Source organism: Fundulus heteroclitus, unplaced genomic scaffold, assembly GCF_011125445.2.
Source record: "Fundulus heteroclitus isolate FHET01 unplaced genomic scaffold, MU-UCD_Fhet_4.1 scaffold_36, whole genome shotgun sequence".
NCBI lineage: Eukaryota > Metazoa > Chordata > Actinopteri > Cyprinodontiformes > Fundulidae > Fundulus > Fundulus heteroclitus.
The window spans coordinates 1,001,363-1,028,489 of record NW_023396770.1 but is presented as its reverse complement, the minus strand read 5'-3'; the positions used below and the strand labels follow the sequence as shown (position 1 = coordinate 1,028,489).

The 27,127-nt window shown below is 45.2% G+C and overlaps 1 protein-coding gene across 1 annotated transcript; it reads right to left on the bottom strand.

The window, feature by feature from the left end:
- Nucleotides 1-642: 642 nt before the first annotated feature.
- nt5e (5'-nucleotidase, ecto (CD73)) lies at nt 643-17,579 on the bottom strand. Its single transcript, XM_036130460.1, has 9 exons — nt 17,050-17,579; nt 14,164-14,386; nt 12,858-13,046; nt 4,894-5,091; nt 4,359-4,513; nt 4,164-4,272; nt 3,938-4,087; nt 1,158-1,358; nt 643-1,083 (listed from the first exon to the last, which is right to left on the bottom strand). Exons 1-9 carry the CDS (start codon nt 17,371-17,373, stop codon nt 920-922), a joined length of 1,713 nt encoding a protein of 570 aa, XP_035986353.1. The 5' UTR covers nt 17,374-17,579; the 3' UTR covers nt 643-919.
- Nucleotides 17,580-27,127: the final 9,548 nt, after the last annotated feature.

Genomic DNA, 27,127 nt, shown 5'->3' with positions numbered 1-27,127 from the left:
TGAGATGATCCAGAACTTCAGAACTGGATGTGGAGAAATATTACCTCATCCATCCATCATCATCATCCATTTATTCATCCATCCATCCATTTATTCATCCATCCATCATCCATCCATCCATCCAGGAGGTGGAGATAACAGGTCCATCTTACTGTGTTTAATACATTTAATGGTTCAATAAAAACAAACAGTGATTTTATAAAACAGCAGAAAAAAGTCTGATAATCTCCATTTTGGGGAAGCAGCTGCAGGAGTTTCAGCAGGAACATCTGGAATATCGACAGGAAGTGGGGGCCATTCACTTCCTGTAGGGGGTGGGGGATTTACACTGATCTCTATTCACTGGAGTGCCAGAAAAACTGAAGTCACTGGCCGCCATCTTGCTACTCCCTACTCTCACAGAATCCCACAGGATTTGGTTGCAACAACAAGCAGTTTTCTGGCTGAGTGAAAACGTTCACAGGTAATTCTACAGTCAGTGGATGTACTAACACTATCAACTACTAGGAAATTAGGTGCTGAAATATTTTACATGTTATTCATATTAAATATATAAATAACATGCAAAATATTTCAGCACATGACTTTCTCAGTACTTGATAGTTTTAGAACAAAACATAAAAGTCTTAAGCCCCCCTGCCAATCAGCATCCAGGGAATAAATAGAGCTCAGTGGGATTTAGTGGTAAATTAAAGCATCAATCGATGACGGTGTCCCTGAAGGCGCCCCTAGTGGCCATTAAAGGAAGTGCATCGTTGGGCTTTGCTCAGCATTTAGGAGACTGGACATAAAAAACCTCCTCAGTCCTGCAGGATCAGTTCTAGCTAAAGTCCACATGGAGTTTATAAAAGCAGAAACATTGAGAACCCAGATGCATGAGTGTCCTGTTCTGGTTCTGATCCGAGCTTTAGCTGGTTCTTCACCAGCTCCAGAGCAGCCACAGTGGAACCAGCAGAACCAGCGAGGACAGCGAGGCCCGCAGTCCAGAGGCTGAGTTGTAGATCTTGATGCGTCCCTCCACCGCCGGATAAATCCGCCCTCTCTGTGTGATGTAGTCCGCCACCACCGAAATGTCCAGATCCCCTGAGAGGAACAAGAACAGCGGGTCAGCAGAGTTCTTCAGAACCGGGTCACGCGTCATGCAGGTGGGTCCTCACCGCTGTTGTGCTTCTTGAACCCGTTTTTGATGACGTCGAACCCGTCTCCGCCAGTCACCAGGTAGGACGGCAGCGTCACCGTGTAGAGCGCCGCGTCCAGGACCGGCTCGTACCGAGGAACCCGGCAGCTGGTGCAGAGGATGCTGAGGCTTCTCACGCGCCGTCCTGCAGGTTTGGAGACGTCAAACTCCACACGGAGTCCTGGTGGAGGACAGAACCGGCCCGTTAAACCAGAACCACACCCACTATTGCTAACAACAGTAAACGTTGGAGTTTTCCAGGTATCAGCTGGACTGCAGGAACCTTCATCAGGAACTATAGGGCCTAGTTCTGGGTTCTCTCTGGGATCACAGCAGAGTTCCTACCCAGAAAACCAGAGATCTGTGGAGGAACGGTACCAAACATTCTGGATCGGCGTCCTCAGACGGTACCTGAAGCTACCCAGCAGCAGACCAGGTTCCTGACCAGAACCTCCTCTGGAGAACCGCTAATTACTTTTCTCGCCCCATGAGCTTTCTCACATTTATTCACTTTACAACCAAAACCTTTCCAATCAGAGATGAGATGATTGCAGCAGTTATGCAAATTTGATGGAGGCGGCCATGATGGATCCGCCTCACAAAGAAGAGGCCAGAACCAGCCAATCAACACGAGGCGCAGCCCTCAGCATCACTGCTTCCACCAATCAGAAACACAGGCCAGCTTCTAAGCCTCAGTCATTGTGGAAACTACGGGTTAAACAGAACCTCCAGGTCCAGTTTCTCCAGAACCATCACCTCTGTTTCACATAACAGAGGTGAAATGAGAGTGTGGGCGTGTCTCTCTGCACTCTGGGCTCTGATTGGACAGCATACAGGAAGTCCTCCAGCTGTGGGAGACACGCTGGCTGGAAGGAGAGAGAAATTCTGAATATTTCACCGGGTCAGAACCATCATCACATTCTAAGCAGACGCTTCTGGGGGAAAATATGGAGAAAAAAAAAACTTAAACTCAAGCTGTGGTTTTAGAAAAACTGTAAATGGATCAAAATGATAACTGGGTTAAAGTCCAACTTCCTGTGACCCGTTTAAACTTTTAATAATGGTTCTGAGGAGTTCTGAGCTATGGAGGTCCAACTAGAACTGGGTTGATCATTGAATCCCATTTTGTCTATGAGAAAAAATTTATTTTTAAAGAGAATTTCAGTATCACTTTACTTGAAGGTGTGTGTCAAAGTGATATTACACTGTCATTACCACGAAGGAGCCTTTATGAATGTTTATGACTGTTGTCATTAAGCAACATCCAGTAAATTATGACAACTTGACATTAACCAATAAATGATAATAATCCATTATAAATAAGTTATAACAGAGCTAATGCGGTACCGCGCACGTGACGTCACCGTCTCAAGAGCAACGCCCCTTTTGCCGCTTAGGTAGGGCATACAGGAGAGAACGCACGGATAACCCAGCTATTTATTACAAGCGCAACAGAACCAGCGATCTGACCGACTTTACAGCCGTTAAACTTTCCCAAGACGATGTCCCAGGCACACGGATTACTGGCCGAACTGTCGAAGAACACACCAACCTTCAGCTCAAACGATGGCTTGAGTGTCGAGGGCTTAAAAAACCCGGAAAACTGGCCGAGTTGATGAACGGTAAGCTTTGTTTTTTTTTCCTGCGCGGCGATCATGGCAGCGTCGGCCGTTTTTTTTTTTTTTGTTGTTTGCAAACACCGTCCAGGAATGGGTATATGTTTAATGTTTGTCTCATCTGAAATGTTTTTGAGTAAGCTATCCTGGTAGCAGGCTATCATGTTAGCGCCTGCTACCATGATAGCCTATATGCTATCATGGTAGCAGGCGCTACTTTATTAACATGTCGGCCACCAAAATACTCTTACCTTGACTTGATGTCGCTGGAATTGGGTCAGGATGTTCTTCGGTTGGGCCCTTTCCTCCGACAAAATGCTTGCTACATATGTACTTGAATTTGGTAACTTTTTCCGGGTTGAACTGTTGTGTAGGCCGACCGCCCCGGTGTACCAAGCGTACACATTTCTCCTTGGCAGTCTTGAAGAAAACATCCTTCATATGCGGCCGATCAGCGTAACTCGAGTCACTGTTGCACGTTCCATAGCAACAATGTTTAAAAACCACGGTCTTAGATTTGGAAAAAGCAGTCGTTTTAACGAGTAAAACCGAGGGTAACGCACGTCTCTTTTACAGCAAAACAAGGCGGCTTTCCGGAGTTTGCCCCACTGCGTACCACGTGATGTGACGTCACATTCTTGATTTAACAGGAAGCCAATGAAGGGAAGCTAAAATTGGAGAAATATGATCCCTCTGGTTGATTTTCATCAGAACTCTTGCTGCAGCATTTTGGATCAGCTGAAGGCTTTAAACTGCATTTTGTGGACTTCCTGATAGTAAAGAATTACAATAGTCCAGCCTTGAAGTAACAAATGCATGGAATAGTTTTTCAGCATCACTCCTGGACAGAATGTTTCTAATTTTGGCGATATTCCTGAGGTGAAAAAAGGAAACTCTGGAAACCTGTTTAATATGGGATTTAAATATCTGATATATGATGGAGCTTGATTATTTAAAGTGTCATCATTTACTGAAGGACAACAGTCATGAACATTAGCAAAGACTCCATGGTGTTTATAACAGTGTAATATCAGTCTGACGCAGCAGAACCGGTGCGATCAGGACAGAATCTGAGGAGCGTCCCGCAGCATCAGTTCTACCTGCACAGGTAACGTCAGGCTGGTCAGAGCGGCGCAGCACACACCTGAGACCTGCAGGAACTCTCCAGCGTTGCTTCCGTATTTCCTGACGGCGTGCTCGAAGGCCTTCCTCAGCGTGGAGCCGTTCAGCTGCACCAGGTCAAAGGTTCCTCCAAACGGCAGCACAGACAGCAGGTCCTCCATGGTGATGGAACCTGCAGAGCAACACAGCTCCTGACATCCGCCCGCCACCTTCTCGCCACGGTCCAAGCCTCTCCTGATGGGACGTACCGTTGTAGGTGCGCTCGTCGATGGAGCCCCGAATGCCACCGCCGTTAAAGATGCAGGCGCTGACGTGGTTCCACTGCTGGTCGTCGAAGAACCTGATGTAGTTATCCAGCTGAAAAGACAGGAGGCAGGTTCATGTCCAGATCTCCAGGCGTGAAGGTCAGGAAGATCAGAACCTTCTCAGACCTGGATACCCACCATGGCGTCGCAGATCAGGTTGCCCAGGTTACATTCCTGGGAGCGGCACGCCATGTTGGAGCCGTTCAGGAAGACCAGAGTCCTGCCCACCACCTTGGCCGTGTAGTTGGCCAGGTTCTTCTTCCAGCTCTCCACCTCAGCCAAGATCTTTGGATCTGATGGAGACAGAGAGTCAAGCTGGTTCCGTCCTGCTCTCCAGGACTTCTGGCAGTTTTCCACCTGAATCTCCTCAGGCGGCTTCCCTGAACTTTTGATTTCCACACTGAGGAAAAACTCCACATTTCCTTCTGGTCTAATTTCCCTTTTCTCTTCCTTTCCTGATTCATCTGATCTGGGTGCAGGGTTCTTGTAGAAATGCTGAACAGAACAATGTTTATAACTTTTTCAGGAAGGTGAAGCTAAATCAGAACCAAGCTGTAATCAGAACGTCTAAACACGGAAATGTCGTTACAGACAGGAAGTGGAGCGTCGAACACAAACAGGAAACTAAAGGGATTAAGTGAGATAAAGAGACGCCGTCTGCAGGGTTCCTCACCTTGTGGGATGCTGCTGTCCAGCAGGATCGGGTTTCCAGAATATTTCACCACATTCCCCTTGTCATCAAAGGTCACGGTCAGGTGGCCCAGATATTTTCCAAAGGCGTATGCCTGGACCACAGGAACGCTGCGCCCGTCCTCGCTGAACTCCAAGTACGGATAATCTCCAGCCTTGGTCTCCACGGAGGGAGGCGTTCCTGTGGAACAGAACCGGAGAACGGGTGGATCAGTGCGGTGGAACGGCACCGAGAAGCTGTGCTGAGGATCAAACGCTCACTGCCTGGAAACAAGTATTCACACCCGCTTAGACTGTCTGTGACAGACTAACGTGAAGTAGAGCAAAACGCAATGTGCTGAAGCAGAGACATCTAAAACACGCAGAACAGCGAGGGTCTAAGGTCCCTGAGGGTCTGGGTGGAACACCTCTGATCGGATTCATTCATCCTGTATATTTTTCAGTGATGGTATCAAGGCATCGACTGTTTGTACCTGTAAAGTAGAATGGGAGGCAGATCCTTTAGCTATCAGGCTCCTCTCCTGTGGAACCAACTCCCAGTTTTGGTCCGTGAGGCAGACACCCCGTCTACTTTTAAGACTTATCTTAAAACTTTCCTTTGTGACAAAGCTTCTAGTCAGAGTGGCTCATGTTACCCTGAGCTACCTCTATAGTTATGCTGCTATAGGCTTAGGCTACTGGAGGACATCAGGGTCTATTTCTCTCTCTCTGCTGAGTTCTCCTACTACTCTCCAATCTGCATTGTTTGTTGTTATTTCAGCTTTTAACTTTTTGTTCTCTGTCATTTTTCTCTTCATACAAGGTACACCTGGTCTGGTGTTCTGTTAGCTGTGACATCATCAGGGGAGGCAGATCATCCTCTATTACCATCTAACATAGAAAGTACACCTGGGTCAATGTGAGCTTCTGTGCTTTCTGTGTCTCTGCTCTGTCTTCTCTAACATAGAAAGTACTCCTGGGTCAATGTGAGCTTCTGTGCTTTCTGTGTCTCTGCTCTGTCTTCTCTACCATAGAAAGTACTCCTGGGTCAATGTGAGCTTCTGAGCTTTCTGTGTCTCTGCTCTGTCTTCTCTAAGCCCCAGTGGGTGGAGGCAGATGAGCGTTCACACTGAGCCTGGTTCTGGTTCTGCTGGAGGTCCTCCTCCCTGTTAAAGGGGAGTTTTCCTCTCCACTGTCGCTTCATGCATGCTCAGTATGAGGGATTGCTGCAAAGCCATCAACAATGCAGACGACTGTCCACTGTGGCTCTACGCTCTTTCAGGAGGAGTGAATGCTGCTTGGAGAGACTTGATGCAACCTGCTGGGTTTCCTTAGAGAGGAAACTTTCTCACCAACCTGGAGGATCTGATGGAAGCTGACTTTGGAAAGAGGCTTTAGATGATGGGATGTGAATTGGTGGTATAGAAATAAAATAAAATTCAATTTAATTTTTATATTTCTTTGCAGGTGGAGAAGCAAACTCAGAGGATGTTATATCGCTCTCTCCTTTTCCTCTCCTCCTTCTCTTTCTCCTTTTTTCTCCTCTATCTTCTTGTTTTAGTGTTCATATAACATGAAATATTCCCTGCATAAATTAGAATAAAGCTTCTTGCATGAATAAATCAAGCGGACCTCTATGGTGACAGCAGTAAGGCTCCACTGGTGAAAGTACAATCTGTTGGCCTCTTTTTGACATTAAGTGAATAATTCTTATGGCTACACTGACAGACAGGACACAATAAAAAAAATAATAAAATAAAAAATAAATGAAGACATCTGGTGTAGGAGATAAGGCGCCCAGGGACAGTTGCAACACTTTTTGCGTTTGACTCAGAGATGGTCTGGATTAGATAAACCACATTTTTACACAATAAACTTGCATCTTTCTGTTTATAGTCAAAACCATTTAAAGCTAATTTATAAAGAACATCTTTCACAATTCGCACTTGAATTCACAGAATCAGATGTTGCAACAGACCCCAGGCTTGGGGATGGTTGCAACATGTTACAAATACAATATATTTAATTGTTAGTAAATTATCATAGATTATAATATTTTTAAATATGGTATAAAAAGCCAACTGCTTGTCCCCCTAATGTGTCTATCATGTAATTGTTTTGCAGATACAGTGTGACACGCGTGGCAGATGGTTCCATGGTTCCAGGTTTAGATGAAGATGTCCTGAAAGCTCTGAGGGAATCCAGCTGGAACTGTTCATTGTGTTGAAAACAAAGTTCTGTGTCAGCAAACAATGTAAATGTTCTTAATAATTTGAACATTTTATGGTTAGCTTTTCCTATTTCAGTTTTTTCTTTTGTGTGTGTGTGTGTGTGTGTGTGTGTGTGTGTGTGTGTGTGTGTGTGTGTGTGTGTGTGTGTGTGTGTGTGTGTGTGTGTGTGTGTGTAATTAGTATGTACATAGTGTCAAAATGGAAACCTCAGCAATTTGGATAAAGAGAATTGTAAAATCTTATGTTGCGTTGCTTTTATTTTGAAATTTTTACAGAAAACTTTAGTAGTCTTGGAATTATTTTTACTATTCTACATGTTTTACTTTATTCACTATGTAAATTGCATTTATCACATATTTACTCATTATTAGAAAGGTTTATTCAGATATTAAAGTGTTTTTTTAGATGACCAATATTCCTCTTATGTATTATTGTGTTTGTGTTTATTAGTACTGTCATTTATTTACTGGAGCATGTATCATGCTTCATCCTACCTCATACTAACTGTCTCTCTTATCATTGCACAAGGCCTGCAGAGACATGACTTTTTTCCAAGAGCTGAACTGAACTGTTTGAACGGCGTTCTATTATCTTGAATGTCACATCATAACGTTTTTTTTGTAACTAGAGAACTCCCTAAAACAATAAAGAGAGAGGGAGCGCAGGGTGTGTTTTCAGAGCAGTAAGGAGTTGTAACTGGGCACATCTCTGCTGTTCTCCTCTCAAATAAAACCAAACTAACGTCTGTCGTCTTCTCTTCCCTTTGTTGTTTAATTCCTGTTTTAGTGGTTTGAACCTGACAAGTAGCAACATTAACAGCAACTTAGGTTAAAGTGACTATATATCAAGAGTTTGAGGGGCTTTTATTTTGAAATGCCACATCATGTAGATGAGTAACATCTGGAGTTCATCATCTGTTATCCGTAAGTGGAAGTAGTCACCTGGAAAAAAAAAAAGTTTAGTAGTTATTCAGGCTAAAGAACGTGACCAAAATATATATTTCCAGATTCACCAGCAGACCTGAATAATAGAAAATATTACATAAAGCAGTAAAAAAAATATAAAATAATAATTTAACTAACTGAAGTCAGTGCCAGCCCGAGCCTCTTGGGGGCCCTAAGCAGAATTTGATTTGGGGTCCCCTCTTCCACCACGCAGAATCACATGTGCTAGAAAATTATTGACACAAACGTCACGCTATAATGTTATAGCGAATATTATAATAATCAATTTGTTTTTATTAACAGACATCCCATTGAAAACATACAGAACAAACGAGAAGGACTCAGAATTTACATCACAGAAACAGCTAAAAAAAACAAACGCCTACAAAAACAAACTAATGACAAGACAGATCCTACCACCACAAACCACCCGTGTTCCAGTTAAAACTAGATACTTATAATTATCATCATTGTGGTTGTTATCGTCATTCACACCTGAGGAAAAAAAACAGGGGGGGGGGGGGTCAGCTGTTAGTTATGCTGAAGCAGATGAAAGTTCAGATTCAAAATAGGAAATAAAAGGTTGTGAGGTTTGAAAAAAGAGGATGGATGGGATGTTGATATTTGTGGATAATGTTGTAAAAAGAATCATAGTTTCCAACATGATAAAAAAATATTAAGTTACAATTAAATATTACTGGCATTTTTAGCCTCATTCGGATGTGAAAATTAAAAGTAATTAGTTCAAGAAAACTTGCTGAAACCTGCATTTATTATCATTATTACATTTAAATACCATAATAAAAAATTTAATTTGTAGCCAAAGTTATTAAGAGCCACAGGGTGCAGACCCCTGAGCTAGGCTAGTGACCTCTGACCACGGCGAGAAAAGGAAACAGGAAGTGGCGCAATACGCCTTACCGCTATCAGATGTTGCAGCTGACCCTGGACTCAGGGTCGGTTGCAACATGTTCCAAATACAATATATGTAATACTAATTGAATCTGTTATAATAATACTGCAGCTTTATCAGCTTTGATGACTATTCAATATTTTCCAAGATGAGCAGGCTTTATTTTGTCAATTGTTTTACATACACTCATTAGTATTATATCTGTTTTTGTATAATTAGAACATTCACTGCGTCCTCCTCAGCAGATAAACACGCACCCTAAACCACCTATCGCTGCTCTAAGTGGATAAACTGTTTCATATTTTAGAAAAACACCAAAGAAAACATGTTAAAATACTGCTCTATGTTCTGTTTTCTATTGAAGTTGTAGGTTCCTGTCGGGCACGATAAAACCTCATGTACAAGCTAAACCAGGTGATCTCGTTCTAACCATATTAGCTAAAAGTAACCTTATAACTTGTTTAAAGAATATAGGTTATAGTTAAATAAATGCGTCGCTCTGAGCATTTATGGTGTCATCATCCTAGCTGGTTTCTGATTGGAGAAAAATGACGCTGGTCTCCCTACAGCAGGCACATGGAAGACGGTGGTCCAGTCAGAAGAGACTAAGACAGAACTTCATGTCCAACGTGCAAAACGCAGCCTGAGCACAGCAAGCTCCACATATAGCACGGTGGTGGCAGCATCATGCTGTGGGAAGATGGATGGAGCTGAATCAGGACTGAAAAGCTGCTAGAGGCTGCAGAGGACTTGAGACTGAAAATGGTCTAGTCAAAGTCCAGACATGAATCCAGCTGAGAATCTGTGGTGAAACCTGAAAGCTGATGTTCCCAGATGTTCTCCATCCAGTCTGACCGAGCTGGTGATGAAGTTCAGTCTGTAGACGTGCACAGCTGGAGGAGACAACCCTGCAGCCAGACTGGTAAACGTTTTAGGAGGGCAACCCGGAGCCGTGGCTCCTCAGACCCAGAGGCTCCGTTGGGCACAAACATGCAGTTAAACTTCAAAGTGTTTAATTACTGCCTAAATTTAGTTTTCACTGCCGTTTCCCAGCAGAGCGAGCCGTTTCGTGTGATCTGCGCGGTCCACGTGGTGCAGCTGTTCTCAGAGATGAAAGCACAGCCTGTAGAAATGGAAATGAAGCTGCTGGAGGAATGTTCAACGAGACAAACGGCTCAGAGAGGAACAAAGAGTCGTTTATCTCCACAGAGACCCGAAACAGTCGCAGATCTGAGCCCAAAGCTGCTTCTGGTCGCCTTTCACTCAACTGGCCCAGTCAAACAGCCGACTGATCCTTCAACCTCTGGCAGAACCAGAACAGAAACCCAAACCTGCAGAGCCTCTGCCACAGCTACAGGCTCAGCCAATCAGATCAACGGAGCGACGATGAGGAATAAAAACCTCCATTCTGCTCAAACATCTGGGTCCGTCCTCCAGGAGGAGACAACATCTCAGGTATCCGTCCAACCAGGCTGACGTGTTCAGCTTTCAGGAGAAATCTTCCCCGTTAGCCTCGGTTACTTTCTGCCGCGTTTACACGGCCGCCGGCTAAAGATAAAGCTCTGTTAATGATTAAACTCCTTCAGCAAATAAATCTGAACCCATTAAAACCTCCAGGAGGCGCTGTCCCCGGCTCTGATCCGGGCCTGGACCTGAACTCAGAGGAGAGGAGACGTTGCAGCAGCAGGAAAAGCTGCAGGTTGGGCATAAAAATGAGAAATTTCCTGAAAGCAAAGAGGATTGTTCTGGATCTGGTTCTAGACTCATTCCTGTGGTCTCCACAGAGTAACTACACGTGTAAAGACTTCCAGATGTTCTGCAGGGCTGGTTCTGCTAAACTGCTCGGCTCTGACGGACCTTCTCTCCGGCTTTTTGAACCGATTCCTGCAGAATTTTATGTGCTTTGCTCACGGAAATCAGAACCACTTCTTCAGCCGGTTCTGAATCCAAAGTGAGGAGCTGCCAAACTAAAACCCAGGACTAGAAGAGAAGAGGCCGACAGACAGAACCGCTGTGACTGAGGGCAGAACCACGGAGCAGTTCCACTAACACCTTGTTGGATCCTTGTCCTGTTGGTGACCCAGTTGGACCCAGCTGGTCCTCTCAGTGAAGGTACGGGGCAGAACCAGCTGGACGAGCTGAGCGTTCTGGTCAAACATTTCTTCTCTCGTTTTTAGAGAAAAGAGGCTTTTTTAAAAATTATTTTAACCGTTTTTAAATTGTATTTATTTCTTGTTTTACTATTTTTTACCACCTACTGTTCATCACTTTGTTTGAAAGCGCTTTAGAAATAAAGTTCTTTTCATAGCTAATAACTGTTTCACCTGAAGTCGACCCTAATGAAGCATTCTTATCTTATCGGATCTTATCAGATCTTATTGGATCTTATCAGATCCACACAGAGCGGATCTGGTCTGGTAGCACAGCTCCGTCCTCCCCGCTGACTTTAACCACATTGTTGTTAAAGTTTAACGCCTGAGGAGGTCTTGAATTCTTTGCTGTCAGCTCTGGAGGACGGAGAGTGACGGAGAGTCGCTGCGGGCCCCAGCAGACCTCTACAGCCCACAAAATGTTCTGTGCGGTCGGTGGTCCGCCCAGCTGGGCTGCCTCCACCCACTCTGCAGTTTAAATTAACAGGACAGCGATATTTATGGAGTCCAGACAGCATGTTTACTCCTGAATGACTAACTAGCGCTAAAACCGTACATCAGCACAGCAGATCCATTCAGGAACCAGGAAGAGGACTCAGTCTGCAGCTCTCACATTCTCATCCAGGACCAGCACATCCCATAATTACGCAGATTTTTGAGGTTTCTGCCAGCTGTTCCCAGGAGTCTACTCGTCTGGACTGAGATCTGAGCTTCTCCCTGGTTGGAGGGCACCACCAGCTTCCCTCCCTCCTCCATGAGACCTTTTAACCCCTGGAGACGCTCGGGTTTCTTCTTCTGCAGCTATCAGCCCCGCGTTGCTCATCCATCACCCGTTTATCTCTGAGGGTCACTGTCTGCACCGTCTGCAGCTGACCTGAACCAGCTGTGAACCGATGGTAGAGCAGCTCCACACGGGCCAGAGAATACAGCAATAATCGTTCTTTAAAAAACTCATAAAGATCTTTTACTTCTCGCACTCCTAAGTTAATCTGAGAGAATCTGAAAATGTGAATCAGTGTAAAGCAAAGCTGGAAGTGCTGCAGCCTCTGGAGGATCCAGAAACCTCTGACTATAAAGCAGCAATCTCCTGTGAGCGGTTGCTGCTGGACGGTCCGGCCGTGTCTCTGCTGCAGCTGACGTCTGCTCCACAGACCCACTGAGGACGGCTCCGCCTCGTCTGGCCAACCAGGCAGGCTCTGGTTTAACCTGCAAACCCTCAGAGCCGTAACCCAGAACCCAGAGAGAACATCTGTCTGACCCCACCGCAACGTTTCCATGACGGTTCCTCCTCTCTTGGTTGATGTAAACTGACATAAACTTTCAGTCAGTTTCTGTTTTGCTCTCCAGGAGCGGCTCTTAGAAGGCCTGTATTTAAGGCGGACTGTTTAGGTTCTGGTTTGGTGTTTGGAGTGGAGCCGTCTGGGTTCTGCAGCCGGTGATCAGATTTGCTGACAGGCTTCATGCAACATGTTGCATTAACTGTGATGTTACTTAGATTTTAAACGGCTTTTCAGCCTCAGCGTCTCCATCTTACATCAACACGGCTGCAGAGCAGAACCGGCCCGTTTTCCTGCATCAGATGAAGGAGTTCTGCAGCTGCTAACAGACCCGTTCCTTCTCTAACAGCCGGAGCAAATGACACACAGAGCGCTGTGAAAACGCGACGTATCCACAGACAACAGAAGCAGCACCGAGGCCACGCCCCTCAGGCAGGTGCAGGACCGGCGTACCTGTGTACAGGAAGGTGTTGGTGTGTCCGCCGATGACCACGTCCACGCCGCGCACCTTCTTGGCGATGAGCCGGTCCACGGTGAAGCCGGAGTGACCCAGAGCGATGATCTTATCGACACCGAGCGCCGTGAGTTTGTCCACCACCGGCTGCAGGGAGCTCACCTCGTCCAGGAAGTCCAGGTGAGGTCCTGGTCAGAGAGACAGAGCGGGTCAGCGGCACCGTCACACACCATCAGCTCCTGTCTGCTCTCACTGAACCCAACAGAACCACGCGGATCAGAAAGGTCGTCGCTGTGGAGGAAGAACCTCTGCAGAACCGAAACATTTACTTAGACAATGAAGAACTCTTCGTTTTCCTGAAGAGGACTACTTCCTGTTTCTGGTCCGACTCGGTTAGCAGACACTTCCTCACAGCTGCTGCTTCCATCCTCCGGTTCTCCTAACCGGGTCGATCGGACCTCTTTAAACACGGCTGACATCAGAACACAGCAGACTGTACGTCTGGACCAGAAGCTCTGAAGGTTCTTCAGGTTCCTTCTCTGGACCAGAACGTTCTCAGAGGACAGAGCTCATGAAAAGCATCTCAGACCCGTCGCCTCACTTTCTGCAGACTGGACCGCTACACTGCAAAAATAGACCTAAAAATAAGACATTTTGTCTTGAAATTAAAGTATTTTTCCTTGATTTGAGCAGGTAAATAGGATTATTTACCAATGGAATAAGATTTTTGCACTTAAAATAGGAACAATTTATCTTTATTGTCTTATTTCAAGTGCAGTTTATCTAATTATCTTATTTTAGGGGTAGAAATACTCATTCCATTGGCAAATAGTCTTATTTACCTGCTCAAATCAAGGGCAAATACATTCATTTCAAGAAACTTTTACTTATTTTTAGTTCTCTTTTTGCAGTGTAAGTGCGGTGTCCATCAACGGCATCAGCAGGAAGTAAAGCAGCGACCTGGCTCTGCATGAGGGGCAGCTGTTTGGATTTAAACCATTTTCTGCTCTTTGTGTCGTTTAGTCCTGGTCTGATAACGGCGCAGGAGAACATGCTGGGAGGAGGTGGAGATAAGGCTGAATATTACGGGATGTTTATGCAGCTGCTGATGTTTGTATTCAAGACAAAAAAACTTAATATAATGTGGCAGAAAAAAATCACTCTGGAGCTCCTGCTGCTACAACACAGAACAGAGAACAGAGAACAGAGAAGGTGTTTTAAAAATGAACTAAAACAGAACCGGGCCTCTAGTTTCTGAGGGATGGGTTGAAGCAACGACCCAGAAGAACCCGCGGCTCTTCTTACCGGGTTTGGACAGCGCCTTGGTTTCCCGGGACGTGTAGCCCACCACGCCGACCCGCTGACCTCCCACCTCAAAGATCTTGTAGGGCGAGTAGGTGATGCCGAAGGTGGAGGCCAGGGTGCTGTCGGGTTGGATGTTGGCGCTGAGGATGGAGCAGTTGATGTTCTGCAGGAACGGCTTCATGAGTCCCTCCACGCCGTTGTCAAACTCGTGGTTTCCAAAGACCTGAGAAGCAACCAGAGGAGGTGAAGCTGCCGGTCAGACACGTGCACATCCGGGAAGGAGACGTCTGCTTATCGTCAGACCTCTGCAGGAAGTGGGCTGTTTCTTAGAAAAACACACAGAGCGGTTTTCTGCAGACTTCACTTTTACTGCCAGCATTTTCCACCGGTGGAAACAGACTCTGCATGACGTGCACTTTATCTCTGACTCTCTGAGCGGCAAAATAAACAGTTTTCACTTTGCTTTTTGCCTCATTATGTGTTATTTGAAGCGCAGAAATGTCACAGTGGTAACACGCAGTGATAAATAAAACATTCCTGAGTTTATATCTACATTTATATTTACTATTCTACAGCTGCAGTTCACAACAGGCCGTCTCAAGGCTCTTTCCAGACTCAGTTCCATCAGATCCTCCTGGATCCTGGTTGGTTCAGAGTTTTTCTCTGAGGACCCAGCAGGTCTTGTCCAGTCGTTGACCTGCAGCATTTCATCCTGGGTGAACATGGAGCCACGGTGGACAGCTGCTGGCTTTGCAGCAATCCCTCATACTGAGCATGCACGGTGGACCATAAATGTCTATCATGATGTTTCCACAGAGTCTAATCCCTGCAGCACTTCATGCATCCATTCATCTCCACATGTTACTTCTGAAAAACTCAATTTGGAACATTTTCATAAACATAAAAAAAGAAAATCAGAATTTGTCATTTGTTCAGAAAAGATTTTCAGTTTGTCGTCGTCCTCCATCTACAGACAGAATAACAATTCACAGTTTTTCTACTACAAACGTGAAAAGTGTGGAGTTCCTTTATTTCAGAACCTCCCGGGTCAGAACTTTTCTAGAACCTCCTTGGCTGCAGGGCTTCTCGGTTCTGTTTCCACCAGCTCTGAACATGTTTGTCCGTCCTCTTTTTATAAAACATCTCAAACTCAGTCAGAATGGATGGAGAACATTTGTGAACCAGTTGGATTCAGGTCTGGACTTTGACTAGGCCATTCTAACCCATAAATCCATCCCATAATGCCCTTTTTGCACCATTATCTTTGCACTATAAACATGGTGGAACGTTCTTCTGCACACTTTTTTAAAAACAGTTGTTCTCCTGCACCTTATCACTGCTGCACTCTGTATTGTAATGTTATTTTATTTCAGTTGTAATCTCATTACATTGTCGTCCTGTATGCGCTCCGTACACACAGAACCACTAGAACGTCTAAGTCTAAGTCCATAATACCTCAGGCTGCAGGTTCAGGCTGGTTCTCCTGCTGGAAGGTGAACCTCATGCCTTCTGCAGCCTCACACAGGTTCTCCTCCAGGATTCTCCTGATTCAGCTCCATCCATCCTCCCATCAGCTCTGACCTGCTTCCCCCAGCATGATGCTGCCTCCACCGTGCTTCACGGTGGAGAAGGTGTTCCCAGGGTGGTGGGTTCCATGGATGTGTTATGTAGTGTGGAGACCCAGGGGTCCTTGGTGGCTCTCCTACATCTGGTATCAAACTGCAGCAGGACTTGTTTTTGAAAACCACGCATTCTTTTCCTTCCTCATCATTTGTCTAACATCCTATTAAAGCCCAAGCTAGTTTCTGCTCATTACGACATGTGAAGAACTTCAAACACGACGCTTTTCCTTTGCCAGGGTTCTGGCTCGGCTCCGGGGTTTGTTAAACGACTGCGATGAGTATCTGTGATGAAAACACGCTGGATAATTATCAGTTATTGTGGCTAATCTGTTCCTGTGAAGGGGGGGGGGGGGTTACCTCTAAAACATCTCTGATTGAAAGCAGCGCCAGCTTTGGGCCCAGATCCAACAAACTCATCCCAGATGCTGCTTGTGTAACTGGTGCTCCCCTGATTCAGCTGCTCCACCGCCCAACAGCACATTTACTGAATCATCCGTGATTCCAGTGACCTCCCTTCCCCGTTACTTAGAGATCTGACTCCACTTCAGCTTGTTTCTACAACAACTAAAAAACAAAGCATGACTCTGTAATGAGTCTGCAGACCTTAACGAGCTGCTGCAGCTTATTGGCAGGAAACACGCCGCTGCATCCAAGCAGACTCTCACTTCCACTTCTTCTTGCATCAGTAAAGAGTTTGTTTTACTGATGTTGACTTTATTTTATGTACAGTCTTGATTGTTGCAGCACCACACGATGCCACCGGCAACACAACATAAAACTCGATGGAAGAGCAAGACGGCAAAATAAAGACATAAAGTTATATAACATAAACATTCCTCGCTGGCTGACTCAGGCATAAAAGTAGAAATGAGGAAAACAAACTTTCTCTAGCATCCCTTGACTCCCTCCAGCTCAAAGCAGCCCCTATAACCCGCCTTGCTCACGCTTCACAATTGGCATGTTTCTCACACACCTGTGCACCTATCACAGGTGTGCCAGCAGAACCAACGCGCCCTATTCAATTCAATTCAATTTTATTTATATAGCGCCAAATCATGAAACATGTCATCTCAAGGCACTTTACAAAATCCTAATAAAGTTCCCTCCTTAGATTTTCCAAATAAGTCTCCCAATGACACAAAAATCTGCATAATGCAAAGGGAAATAATACACTATCTCCATCCAACCTGTGTGGAACTTGAATGTGAGAAACTTTGCCCCCTGCAGAGCTCACAGGGTGTGAATAGTGAAGCTGAGGTCCTACCATGGCATCATATCCCAGCCTGTTCATGAAGTGGGCCGCCTCCGCTCCGTTGTAGTAGTTGAACCAGACGGTCCCCTGGAACTGGTCCCCGGCGTCCAGCAGCAGCACGTTGCTCTCCTGGTTCCGGATCCTTTGGATCGCGGTGGCTCTGCGCGCCACGCCGCCGAAGCAATTCCCCTGGCGGCTGCATTTAGCGGAGAACACGCTGGTCTCCTCTACCCGGGCGTGCACGTCGTTGGTGTGGAGCAGAACCAGCTTCCACTCTGCGGCGGACGGTACCGCGGTTCCGACCAGGAGGATGAAGAGGAGGAAAACCCGCTCCATCTGTGCGCTGTGCGTCAAAGCTGTGCAGGAGGAGATCTGCAGCTCCCCGCAGGCTGCGGAGTCTCCTCCCTGCTCCTCCCCTCAGACCCAAAGCCAGTCTGAACAACAAAGGAGTTCTGGTCCAAAACTGAGCTAACATTCTGGCAAGGATGGCGGAAAACGCAGTTTAGAAACAAAGTTAGCCCGTTTTGATAAAAAAAAAAAAAAGACCCACCATGTTTAACGCTTCCCAGTAGCGGTAAGGTACCAACCAAAGCACCAACAGTGGGTGGGGAGAAGTTAAAAACGCACAAGTCTGAACTGCCACCCAGAACGAGTTCTGTTCTGGTTTACTGGATCTCACGGCTGGGTTAAAAACAGCTGAACATAAGATCTGGTGTGGTAATGCTGGAATGGAGCAGATCTACTTGGCAATCTGGGATTATTTTATCTGGGAATAATCTAAACTGTAACGGAACATATGGAGTTCACCAAGGCTTCGTTTTATTCTGGATCTACATGATGGGCCTGTTATTAAGAACCACATCTAATAAACACTTTGGTCACCACTGATGTGGAAAGGCTGATACACATGATCGGTTGATTGTTTATTTATTTTATTTGGGATAACGCAGATTAATGAATTTCAATTCAGTTTTATTCATATACCACCAATCCACATCACGTCATCATCAAGTCTCTTTCCAAAGTCAGACTCCATCAGATCCTCCAGGTTGGTGAGAAAGTTTCCTCTCTAAGGAAACCCAGCAGGTTGCATCAAGTCTCTCCAAGCAGCATTCACTCCTCCTGAAAGAGCGTAGAGCCACAGTGGACAGTCGTCTGCATTGTTGATGGCTTTGCAGCAATCCCTCATACTGAGCATGCATGAAGCGACAGTGGAGAGGAAAACTCCCCTTTAACAGGGAGGAGAACCTCCAGCAGAACCAGAACCAGGCTCAGTGTGAACGCTCATCTGCCTCCACCCACTGGGGCTTAGAGAAGACAGAGCAGAGACACAGAAAGCACAGAAGCTCACATTGACCCAGGAGTACTTTCTGTGTTAGAGAAGACAGAGCAGAGACACAGAAAGCACAGAAGCTCACGTTGACCCAGGAGTACTTTCTATGTTAGATGGTAATAGAGGATGATCTGCCTCCCCTGATGATGTCACAGCTAACAGAACGCCAGACCAGGTGTACCTTCTATGAAGATAAAAATGACAGAGAACAAAAAGTTAAAAGCTGAAATAACAACAAACAATGCAGATTGGAGAGCAGTAGGAGAACTCAGCAGAGAGAGAGAAATAGAGCCTGATGTCCTCCAGCAGCCTAAGCCTATAGCAGCATAACTATAGAGGTAGCTCAGGGTAACATGAGCCACTCTGACTAGAAGCTTTGTCACAAAGGAATCTTTTAAGATTAGTCTTAAAAGTAGACGGGGTGTCTGCCTCACGGACCAAAACTGGGAGTTGGTTCCACAGGAGAGGAGCCTGATAGCTAAAGGATCTGCCTCCCATTCTACTTTTAGAGACTCTAGGAACCACCAGCAGACCTGCAGTCTGAGAGGAGAAATCTAGGATTATTCTTATTCTCCTCAATTAATGATGAAAAATATGCTGCTCTAACTCTGCGAAGGGTCTTGTTATACAACAATAGACTGTCCCTCCAGATTAAGTAGGATTCCTCTTGGTGTGTAGAGCGCCATTTTCTCTCCAATTTCCTAACATTGTGCTTCAAGGAACGCAGCTCTGAATTAAACCAGGGAGCCAGCTTCCTGTGAATAATCACCTTCGTTTTTAAGGGAGCTACATTGTCTAATGCAGAACGCAATGAGGAAGTCATGCTGTTAACAAAGGTATTGATTTGTGAATGGGAAGAAAGGTTATAAAAATGATCAGATAGGACAGGGTTGTGAGGAAATACTGTTAATTCTTCACAATCAATGCCACATGTCAGCACAAGGTCTAAAGTATGAAGCCAAGAGTGCGTCGGTTTATGCACATTTTGAGCAAAACCAATTGAATCTAGGATAGTTTTAAAGGCTACACTAAGGTTATCACATTCAGTGTCAACATGGATGTTAAAATCCCCCACTATAATAACCTTATCAGTATTTAACACCAAATCAGATAAGAAATCTGACAGCTGATCAAAAAACTGCGAGTAAGGGCCTGGTGGACGATAAAAAAACAACAAACTGGTTTTATTGCTTTATGACCTGCTTATGGGTGGTGCCCTAACATGCTTCATTTCTGTGCACAATAAACTCAATATGTTGTTTTGAGGCAAAGAGAATGTTTAGAGATCCCAACAGGATGGAGGAGGAGGAAGTATGCAGGGTGGCTTTAACTGGTCAGCCTCAGACTTCAGCCTTTAAAAGGAACAAAACTGCTTCAGGCACAGCTGAAGATTAAAGGTTCATTTCAGGGAGATTCAGGAGGTTCTGTTCTGGTTCTGCAGCTGGACTGGTTGTAATGTGAGCAGCTGGGTGGAGGCATGGAAACCTTGACACCAGCTGGAAAATCTGAATTGGGGACAGGAAAAGCAGCTCTTTGTTCAGCCGAGAACAGGAAACCCATCGTGGAAACATTCAGCGTTTCCCTCTCAGACAATAACTGCATTTATTTTAATGGATGCATATAATTTATGGAGCTGTTTATGTGCAATCTATCATTTCGCTCCCTTGCAGCCACGCCTCCATGAATCAGCTGACTGCAGACAATCAGCTGAATTAACTCCCACTTGCCCTCTGATGTGGGACTGTGAGCCATTTGTAAAAATACTGAAACAGCCCTCTGTGCACCAGGCGGTAAATCAGAGGGAGCAGACGCTAACGGGCAGGTTGGTTCCTGCTGCAGCAGCATTTCAGCCCGACACAACCCAGAAAATCTGCATTTTTCCTCTGTTGTGCCAGTAATGCTGAACTCCACTCTGGATCTTTGTGTTCTTTCTGGCTTCAGGCCTGAATGGAAACGAGCAGCGCAGGAAGTTGATGGAAACATCTGAGACCAGCTGACGGTTTTACTCCAAGCAAAACGCAGCAGAACATTTTGGAACCAAAGCTCCTGCCAGGCCTGCCAGCTTTCAGCAGAAAACACCTTTTTACACAAGCAGCCAGACGGGTTTGCTGCCAGATTCAGAGGAAACAGAAGAACTGGATGCTCTTAACTGGACCGGTTCTGTTTCATTAAGGGACTAATGCAGGACTGGAGAACCTGGAGAGAACAGATCTGGAATGGTTCTCAGGTTGCCCAAGGCACGCTAATGAATGCCTTAAATAGTTCTGTGAGTTCTTTTTGTGGCGCTGCGGGTTCTACAAAGAGTCCCGTTAGGAGATGCTGAAGGGCAGCTGGAGGCTCCTGAAGGGTTCTCAGAAGAAGTCTCTGTCTTTGCACTGGTTTCATTTCCAGCATCTGGAATCTCAGCTTTGATTCAGCAACAAGAACCTGCAGCAGAACCGGTACCAGGATGCACACCTACCAGGACGAGCTGCAGCTTAGCGTTTTACTGTTAATAGGTCCAAACTGCACTGTAAAAAAAAATCTGTTGTTGTTACTGAAAAGCTGTGGTTGCCAGAGTTGTTCAGTAAAAAAGTAAACCAGTTTACAGAACCACCGCTATATTTAACAGCCATCTTATTATATATTTTAGGATTTTTGTGACACTAGTGGCCCTTTTTCATTGAAAGTAGGCTGAGAGAGAGGCGGCACCTGCACATAAACATAATTTACAATTAAAAAAATGTAGTCAATGACGCTGGTCATAATCAGAATTAATGTATATAAAAGTAACAACTAGGGCCCGGCGGTGGCACAGGGGGAGCGTGCTGCATGTCTTCCCCCTTCCTGTCAGCCTACTTTGATTAAAAAGGCCACTAGTGCCATAAAAATCCTAAATTATAATAAAAACAGCTGTTAAATATAGCGGTGGTTCTGTAAAGTGGTTTACTTTTTTTAACTGAACAACTCTGGCAACCACAGCTTTTCAGTAACAACAACAGATTTTTTACTGTGTGGGTAAAGTGTCCCTCCTAGGCCCTCAAAGGTTCCTAGATTCTTCCTGGTCCCTAAACCCACTCCCAGCTCTGACCCCTGTCTGACCGTTACTGTTAAATCCTTAAATTATTTGCTGTTTATTGTCCTACGTGCTGCAATGAGCTGGAAGAGTGTCTGAAAAGGTTTTCCTTCACCAGAAATCAGAAAACACGGCATGTCTGGACCTTGCAGAGTCTGCAGGTTCGTAAGATGGAGCAGATGTTGAAGTTCTTCCTGAGTTAGCAGTGGTGACGGCCAAATAAAAACTGCATCATCACTTTGCTCACATGCAGGAAGCGGCTGCTCAAAATGCTGCAGCAGAAATAAAAATGATGTCTGAACCTTAAAGAACTTCAGGTTTGATGCTTCAGGTGCTGCTGCTCCGACACCAGCAGCACCTGAACCACTGACTCAGAGCAGGATGGATCCTGATTAAGTTCTGACCCGACCGGCTGAATGCTGCAGCTGATGAAGCAGGAAGCATGCGTGCTGTTCTGGTCCGGTTCTGGTCACATTCCTGGTCTTAGCTGCCAGGAGTGGTACCAGGTGTGGTCTTCTGCAGCTGGAGAACATCTGCTTCATGGTTCCAGGTGTTGTAGCTTCAGAGATGGTGTTCTGCTGAGCTCGGTTGGACCCAGTGGTTCTTGAAGCTTCCTTTCTACCTTCAGGAACCCGTTCTCCCCGGACCTCCACGGTTCTGCTCAATGCTTGTTTTCTCTCTTTCAGACGTTCTCTGGAACCAGATGGTTCTGTGTGAAGGTCCCAGTAGACCAGCAGGTTCTGAAACACCCAGACCAGCCCATCTGGTACCGACTACGCTGCTTCCTTCTCCACGCTGGAGCTCAGTTTGGACCTCTGGTCGTCTGCGTCCCGCCTGGAAGGATAGACGGGCTGCTGCGCTCTGATTGGCTGATGGACCAGGTGGTCTACAGGCAGTCAGCAGACGTTCCAGATAAAGCGGCCCTGATCCAGCTTAGAACAGCTTTTTTCATGGACTGGTTCTGGTGGAACCACCTGTGGCTGTTAATGTGCAGCAGCTGTGAAAGCAGCTTCCTGACTCTCAGACGTTTCCAGCGTGGTTTCACTGCATGAAAGGATCTGAAGAACCCGGCGGGGTCGTGTCACTTCCTGCTGAACTCCACTGCGGATGTTTGCATCGTGTTTTCTCGCCTCGATGGCGTGCAAAGCTTTGCAGCGTTCCTCTGAGCGTCAAACCACAGAAAGCTGACGGTGAGTCTCTGTGACCGTGGTCTGCAGACCAGGGTGAGGTCTCTGGCCTTAAAGCGCACGCCTGATCCACCACAGCTTCCTCCTCTCACAACCAGACTAAAAACAAAACCAGGAACCCAACTCAGCGCCTCATCCGGATCCTTTCTACCAGGTTCTGAACTCAAACTCATATTTTTCTGGACTGCAAAGGTTCAGTTAAACTGCTACTGTGACTTTAGTTCAGGTTCTGGTCCACTTTCTGGGCGTAACCACGGCTGCAGGTCATCAGGACCAGACTCATCTGTTCCTCATCAGGACTTCAGAGGAGAGGAAACCGGGTCGGTGCAGAACCAGAACTGGAAGCAGGAAGTGAATGGCTGCTGACTAAATGGACTCATCCTCAGCTGCAGAGTCGCCTGATGTACACAAACCCTCAGATCTGACCTGTCACACAGTTAACTGCTTTCACAACATTATTTATTCATTTAAGCAGGAAAAGTCTGATTGAGATTAAAAAGTCTCTTTTATGAGAGCGCCCTGACCAGCGGTTCCATGTCCGTTACATTCATCCACACGTACAAAATAAACAATTACAAACCAGTAAAAGTATCAAACGTCAGAAGCAACAGATTTTACTATATAATTAAAAACAATCAGTTAAAACAACTACATGTTAATGAGACGGCATCTCTGTCGTTTAAAACTGTTTAAAAGGATTCTAAAGATAGAATCTCCCTCAGTTTTAAGTCTTTCCCAGCTCAGATCGACCTATTCAATAAAAATAGAATAGGTCCGCGGAACGAAGATAGCAGGAACCAGTACATTTCTGGGAAATATACATTTGTAAGTAGCAAGGAAGCTGACCGGATAAACATTTATAAATAAGCACCGATTGCAAAGCCTGAGGGAGGGCCGGCCAACCCCAACATAAAGTCCACAGTGATGTGTCAGAGCTTCGTGACAGACAGAGCGCTCACTCTGAGCTCATAAGGGAAAGTAGAAAACATCGCCGTAGTCCAACATCAGCAGGAATGTGGCTGTAACCAGCCTCCTCCAGACCTCCAAGGACAGATAAGCCTGAATTAAAAACAGAAACCCAGCCTGACTCTGAGTGGATTTACAGTCAGTTTAACATGGTGTGCAAATAAAAGTGTAATATCTGAGATATTTGCACTGCTTAACTGATTCACCCTTCAGCAAACTCTGTTTGAGTTTGCTGAAGGGTGATGATTCGAGATTGAAAGTTTGAGAACAGAACGCCTTCATACTTTAAGTTTATGAACTTTGGGTCTATGAACAGTGGTGTTTGTTGTCCAGGGTGCTAATGATGTCATTGAGTACTTTTAATGCTGCAGTGGTTGTTCTAAAAATCAGGTAAGATATTATTGTCAGAATAATATCTTACCTGACTCTTCAGCTTCCAACTTTTTAAGTTGGAAGCTGAAGAGTAATTCCAGACGCTGGAATTAGGGCGGATAATTTAGATATTGGTCTATATTTGTTCAAGAGTGTTGGGTTGCCACCTTTTAACAGTGGCAGAGTGAACGCTGATTTCCAAATTGATGGAATTTCATCTGTGGCCAGAATAAGGTTGAAAAGGTGAGTCTATAAAGTCTGCTGCTGGTTTTAGAAAACAGGGCTTAAGATTGTCAGGTCATGGAGATGTTGAGGTGTTTTAAGGTTTGAGGGCTTTGTGCACCTCAGTGAAACTAAAAGGTTGATTTATAACAACACGAGGATCTGCACTTAAATCTGAGTTTATGTGAGCACTGTGAAGTGAATCCAACCTGACGCTATGAGGTTTGTTAAAACGGTCCAACATCTCTGCTTTGTCATAGATTTTATGTGTCTGGTACAATGCAGGGTGGGAGCACAGCACTAGTTAGTTTGATTTATGGATTTAATTATCTTCCAAAACTTCATTGGGTTATTAAGATTTTGTGTGGTTTCAGTGAGGAGGCGATCTGCTTTCACATTTCTAATGGAAACTGTACATAAATGTTGCAGTTGTCTAAACTTGAGCCAGTCCTTGTCAGTGTTGGTTTTTCTGGCTTCAGCCGGGCTGCCGTCGTGGAACAGAGCAGATAAATCCCGTGTAAACCAGGGATTGTTTCATTCTTTCGCTCTAAATTTTCTAAAAAAAAAGAGCACGCTTGTTGACAACACTGGTAAAACCATCATAAAAATACAGTTGCTGCCTTGCAGCAATGAGGTCCCGGGTTCAAATCCTGGCCTGGGGTCTTTCTGCATGGAGTCTGCATGTTCTCCCTGTGCATGTGTGGGTTCTCTCTGGGTACTCCGGCTTCCTCCCACAGTGCAGACGGTTGGGTTAACTGGTCTCTGTTCTCCTGATGGAGACGGACCTCTCACCCAGTGACCGCTGCAGATAGACCAACAGGTACCCCCCCCCCCCCCCTCGCCCTGAAATACTGAGCACAGAACCTCGTATATTTATGTGGGTCAAAGTATCTCTAATTGTATCACTGTTTGGAAAAACTGAAAATAGATTTTTCTTCAGTAGAAAGGATGAAACCTTAAAACTAAAACAGCTTCCTGGTCTGAGTTATTAGCGCTGAAAGTATCAGAAGCTGATACCAGCATGGAGGAGGTGGTTCCTCCACCCATGATCAGAGCTGAGAGGACTTCCAGCCAGAAGGTCCCGATGGAGAAAACCCGCTGAAGTTCTGCGCGGTGGAGCCTGGAGAACCTCGTTAGAGAACAGAACCATATCAGAGACTGCTGGATCAGAATCAGGTGGGTTTGGACCAGAAATCTGTCAGCAACAGAGGCTTTGATTGAAGATGTTATTCTGTCCTTCTTCTGTTCAATCTTAACCGTATTAGAAACTCCAGTTCTGACCTTTAAACATGAAATAATGTTGTTTGCTTTTACCAACAATATTTTATTGAAATCTTTTACAATTTTACTCTTATTTATTAACTTTAGTTTACTAATCTCAGGTTGATTGATTCATTTCAAGGGTTTTTCTTTTTTCCCTTTCTTCAGGAAGAACAAGAAATAATCGTGCAATTAGCGCCCCCCAGAGGACAAACAGAGATACTGGCCAGATTGTTTCAGAGAAAGCATTGATGTATGAAATCTCTATTGTCTTCCCAGATCTGGGACTGTGTTCTCCGTCAGGAATCCCAACAGCTGGAAGACGTTTCACATCTCATCCAAAAGGCTTCACTGTTCTGCTTCTCAACATGGATGGAAGAATCCGGCCTTTAAACTGTGGCTGACAAAAATTAAAAAACATTATCTGGCTGCTAGGTTTCTTGTAATTTTGATGACTATGGTTAACAGAGAGTGAAAACCCCAAATTTGATCAGAAAATCAGATTATTACATCAGATCAACAGAAACGTCAGGATTTTAAAGAGTCTCTTGGTTTCTCTGCTCGCAGCATCGGGTCTGGGCTCATTTTGCATGAATTCCTGCATTAATGCAGCGTGGCATGGAGGAGACCCTTCAGCTCATCTGCATTGTTGGTTCTAGTGTCTCTGATCCTCCTCCACAGGTTCTCTGTGGGGTTGCAGTTTGCTGAACGACCTGAGCCCCTCCATGTAATCCTCTCTACACCGGCCGTCTGGTTCTTTGGGAATCTCTTTCAAGGTTTCTACCTTGGTTTTAAAACGGTCTGGCACCGTCACTGAACTTTTACATCAACCCATTCCTCGTAGGACGCTGTCATCTGAAAACCAGATGCTTTAAATTGTTCCGAGGACTTTGGTGATTTAAAATAGCTTCTAAGAACTCATCTGTCTTCTTTGGCTTTTAATTCCTGGTAGCATCAGGTCGGTTGTTTTATCTTTGTTTCTGCTTTTATTTTACCTGTGAAACACTTTGGTCACTTTGTTGAGAGTAATAGTACTATATAAAGACTGATTGATTGATTGATTGATTGATTGATTGATTGATTGATTGATTGGTTGATTGGTTAATCGGTTGATTGACTGAAGGAGATGGTGATCACCTTCTGCAGCAGCTGAAGGGAGCTACCAGCAGCTGTTACCTCCTTGATTCACGGTTCTCCAGAGGAAAACAAATCAAGATAGCATCCATCACATCCAGCTGAGGTTCTCCTCTGACTCGGAGGGATCCTGATCCTGAAGAAGTGACACCAGAGGATGTTTCTACTCAGGAAACTGAACTCCTTTTCTGTCAGAGCGAGCATTGAAGGTGTCTTAGCTTTCTCCATGTGCCGCAGGTTCCATCCAAAGCCCAGCTGAACAGAACCTGCTTTCAGCACATTGTGATGGTCTGTTCTAAGATTAATGGACTTCCTGCTTACCACCTGAGCTGCAGCCCCCCCCCCCCCCCCAGAGGAGCGACATTTTGTTCTCAGAGTTTAAGCAACTTTACCATTTTTAGCTTTGTGTAAATTTCTTCATGTCGTTATCAGATCATCTGCTGTTTATTCTGCTGTTATTAATTGCTGCTTTCAATATTTTAGATTTTATAATTATTAGCTTCAATTCTAAAATGTAATTGTATCCATGCTACTCACTATTTACTTATTGTTGTATATAAT

Bases quoted from the DNA above. Each gene is read 5' to 3' on its own strand.
- nt5e (XM_036130460.1), bottom strand. From the start codon at position 17,373: ATGGAGCGGGTTTTCCTCCTCTTCATCCTCCTGGTCGGAACCGCGGTA. The intron at 13,047-14,163 runs GTAAGAAGAGCC...CTCTCTGACCAG, and splicing joins CAAGGCGCTGTCCAAACCCG to GACCTCACCTGGACTTCCTG. The intron at 5,092-12,857 runs GTACGCCGGTCC...TCTGTTCCACAG, and splicing joins CAACACCTTCCTGTACACAG to GAACGCCTCCCTCCGTGGAG.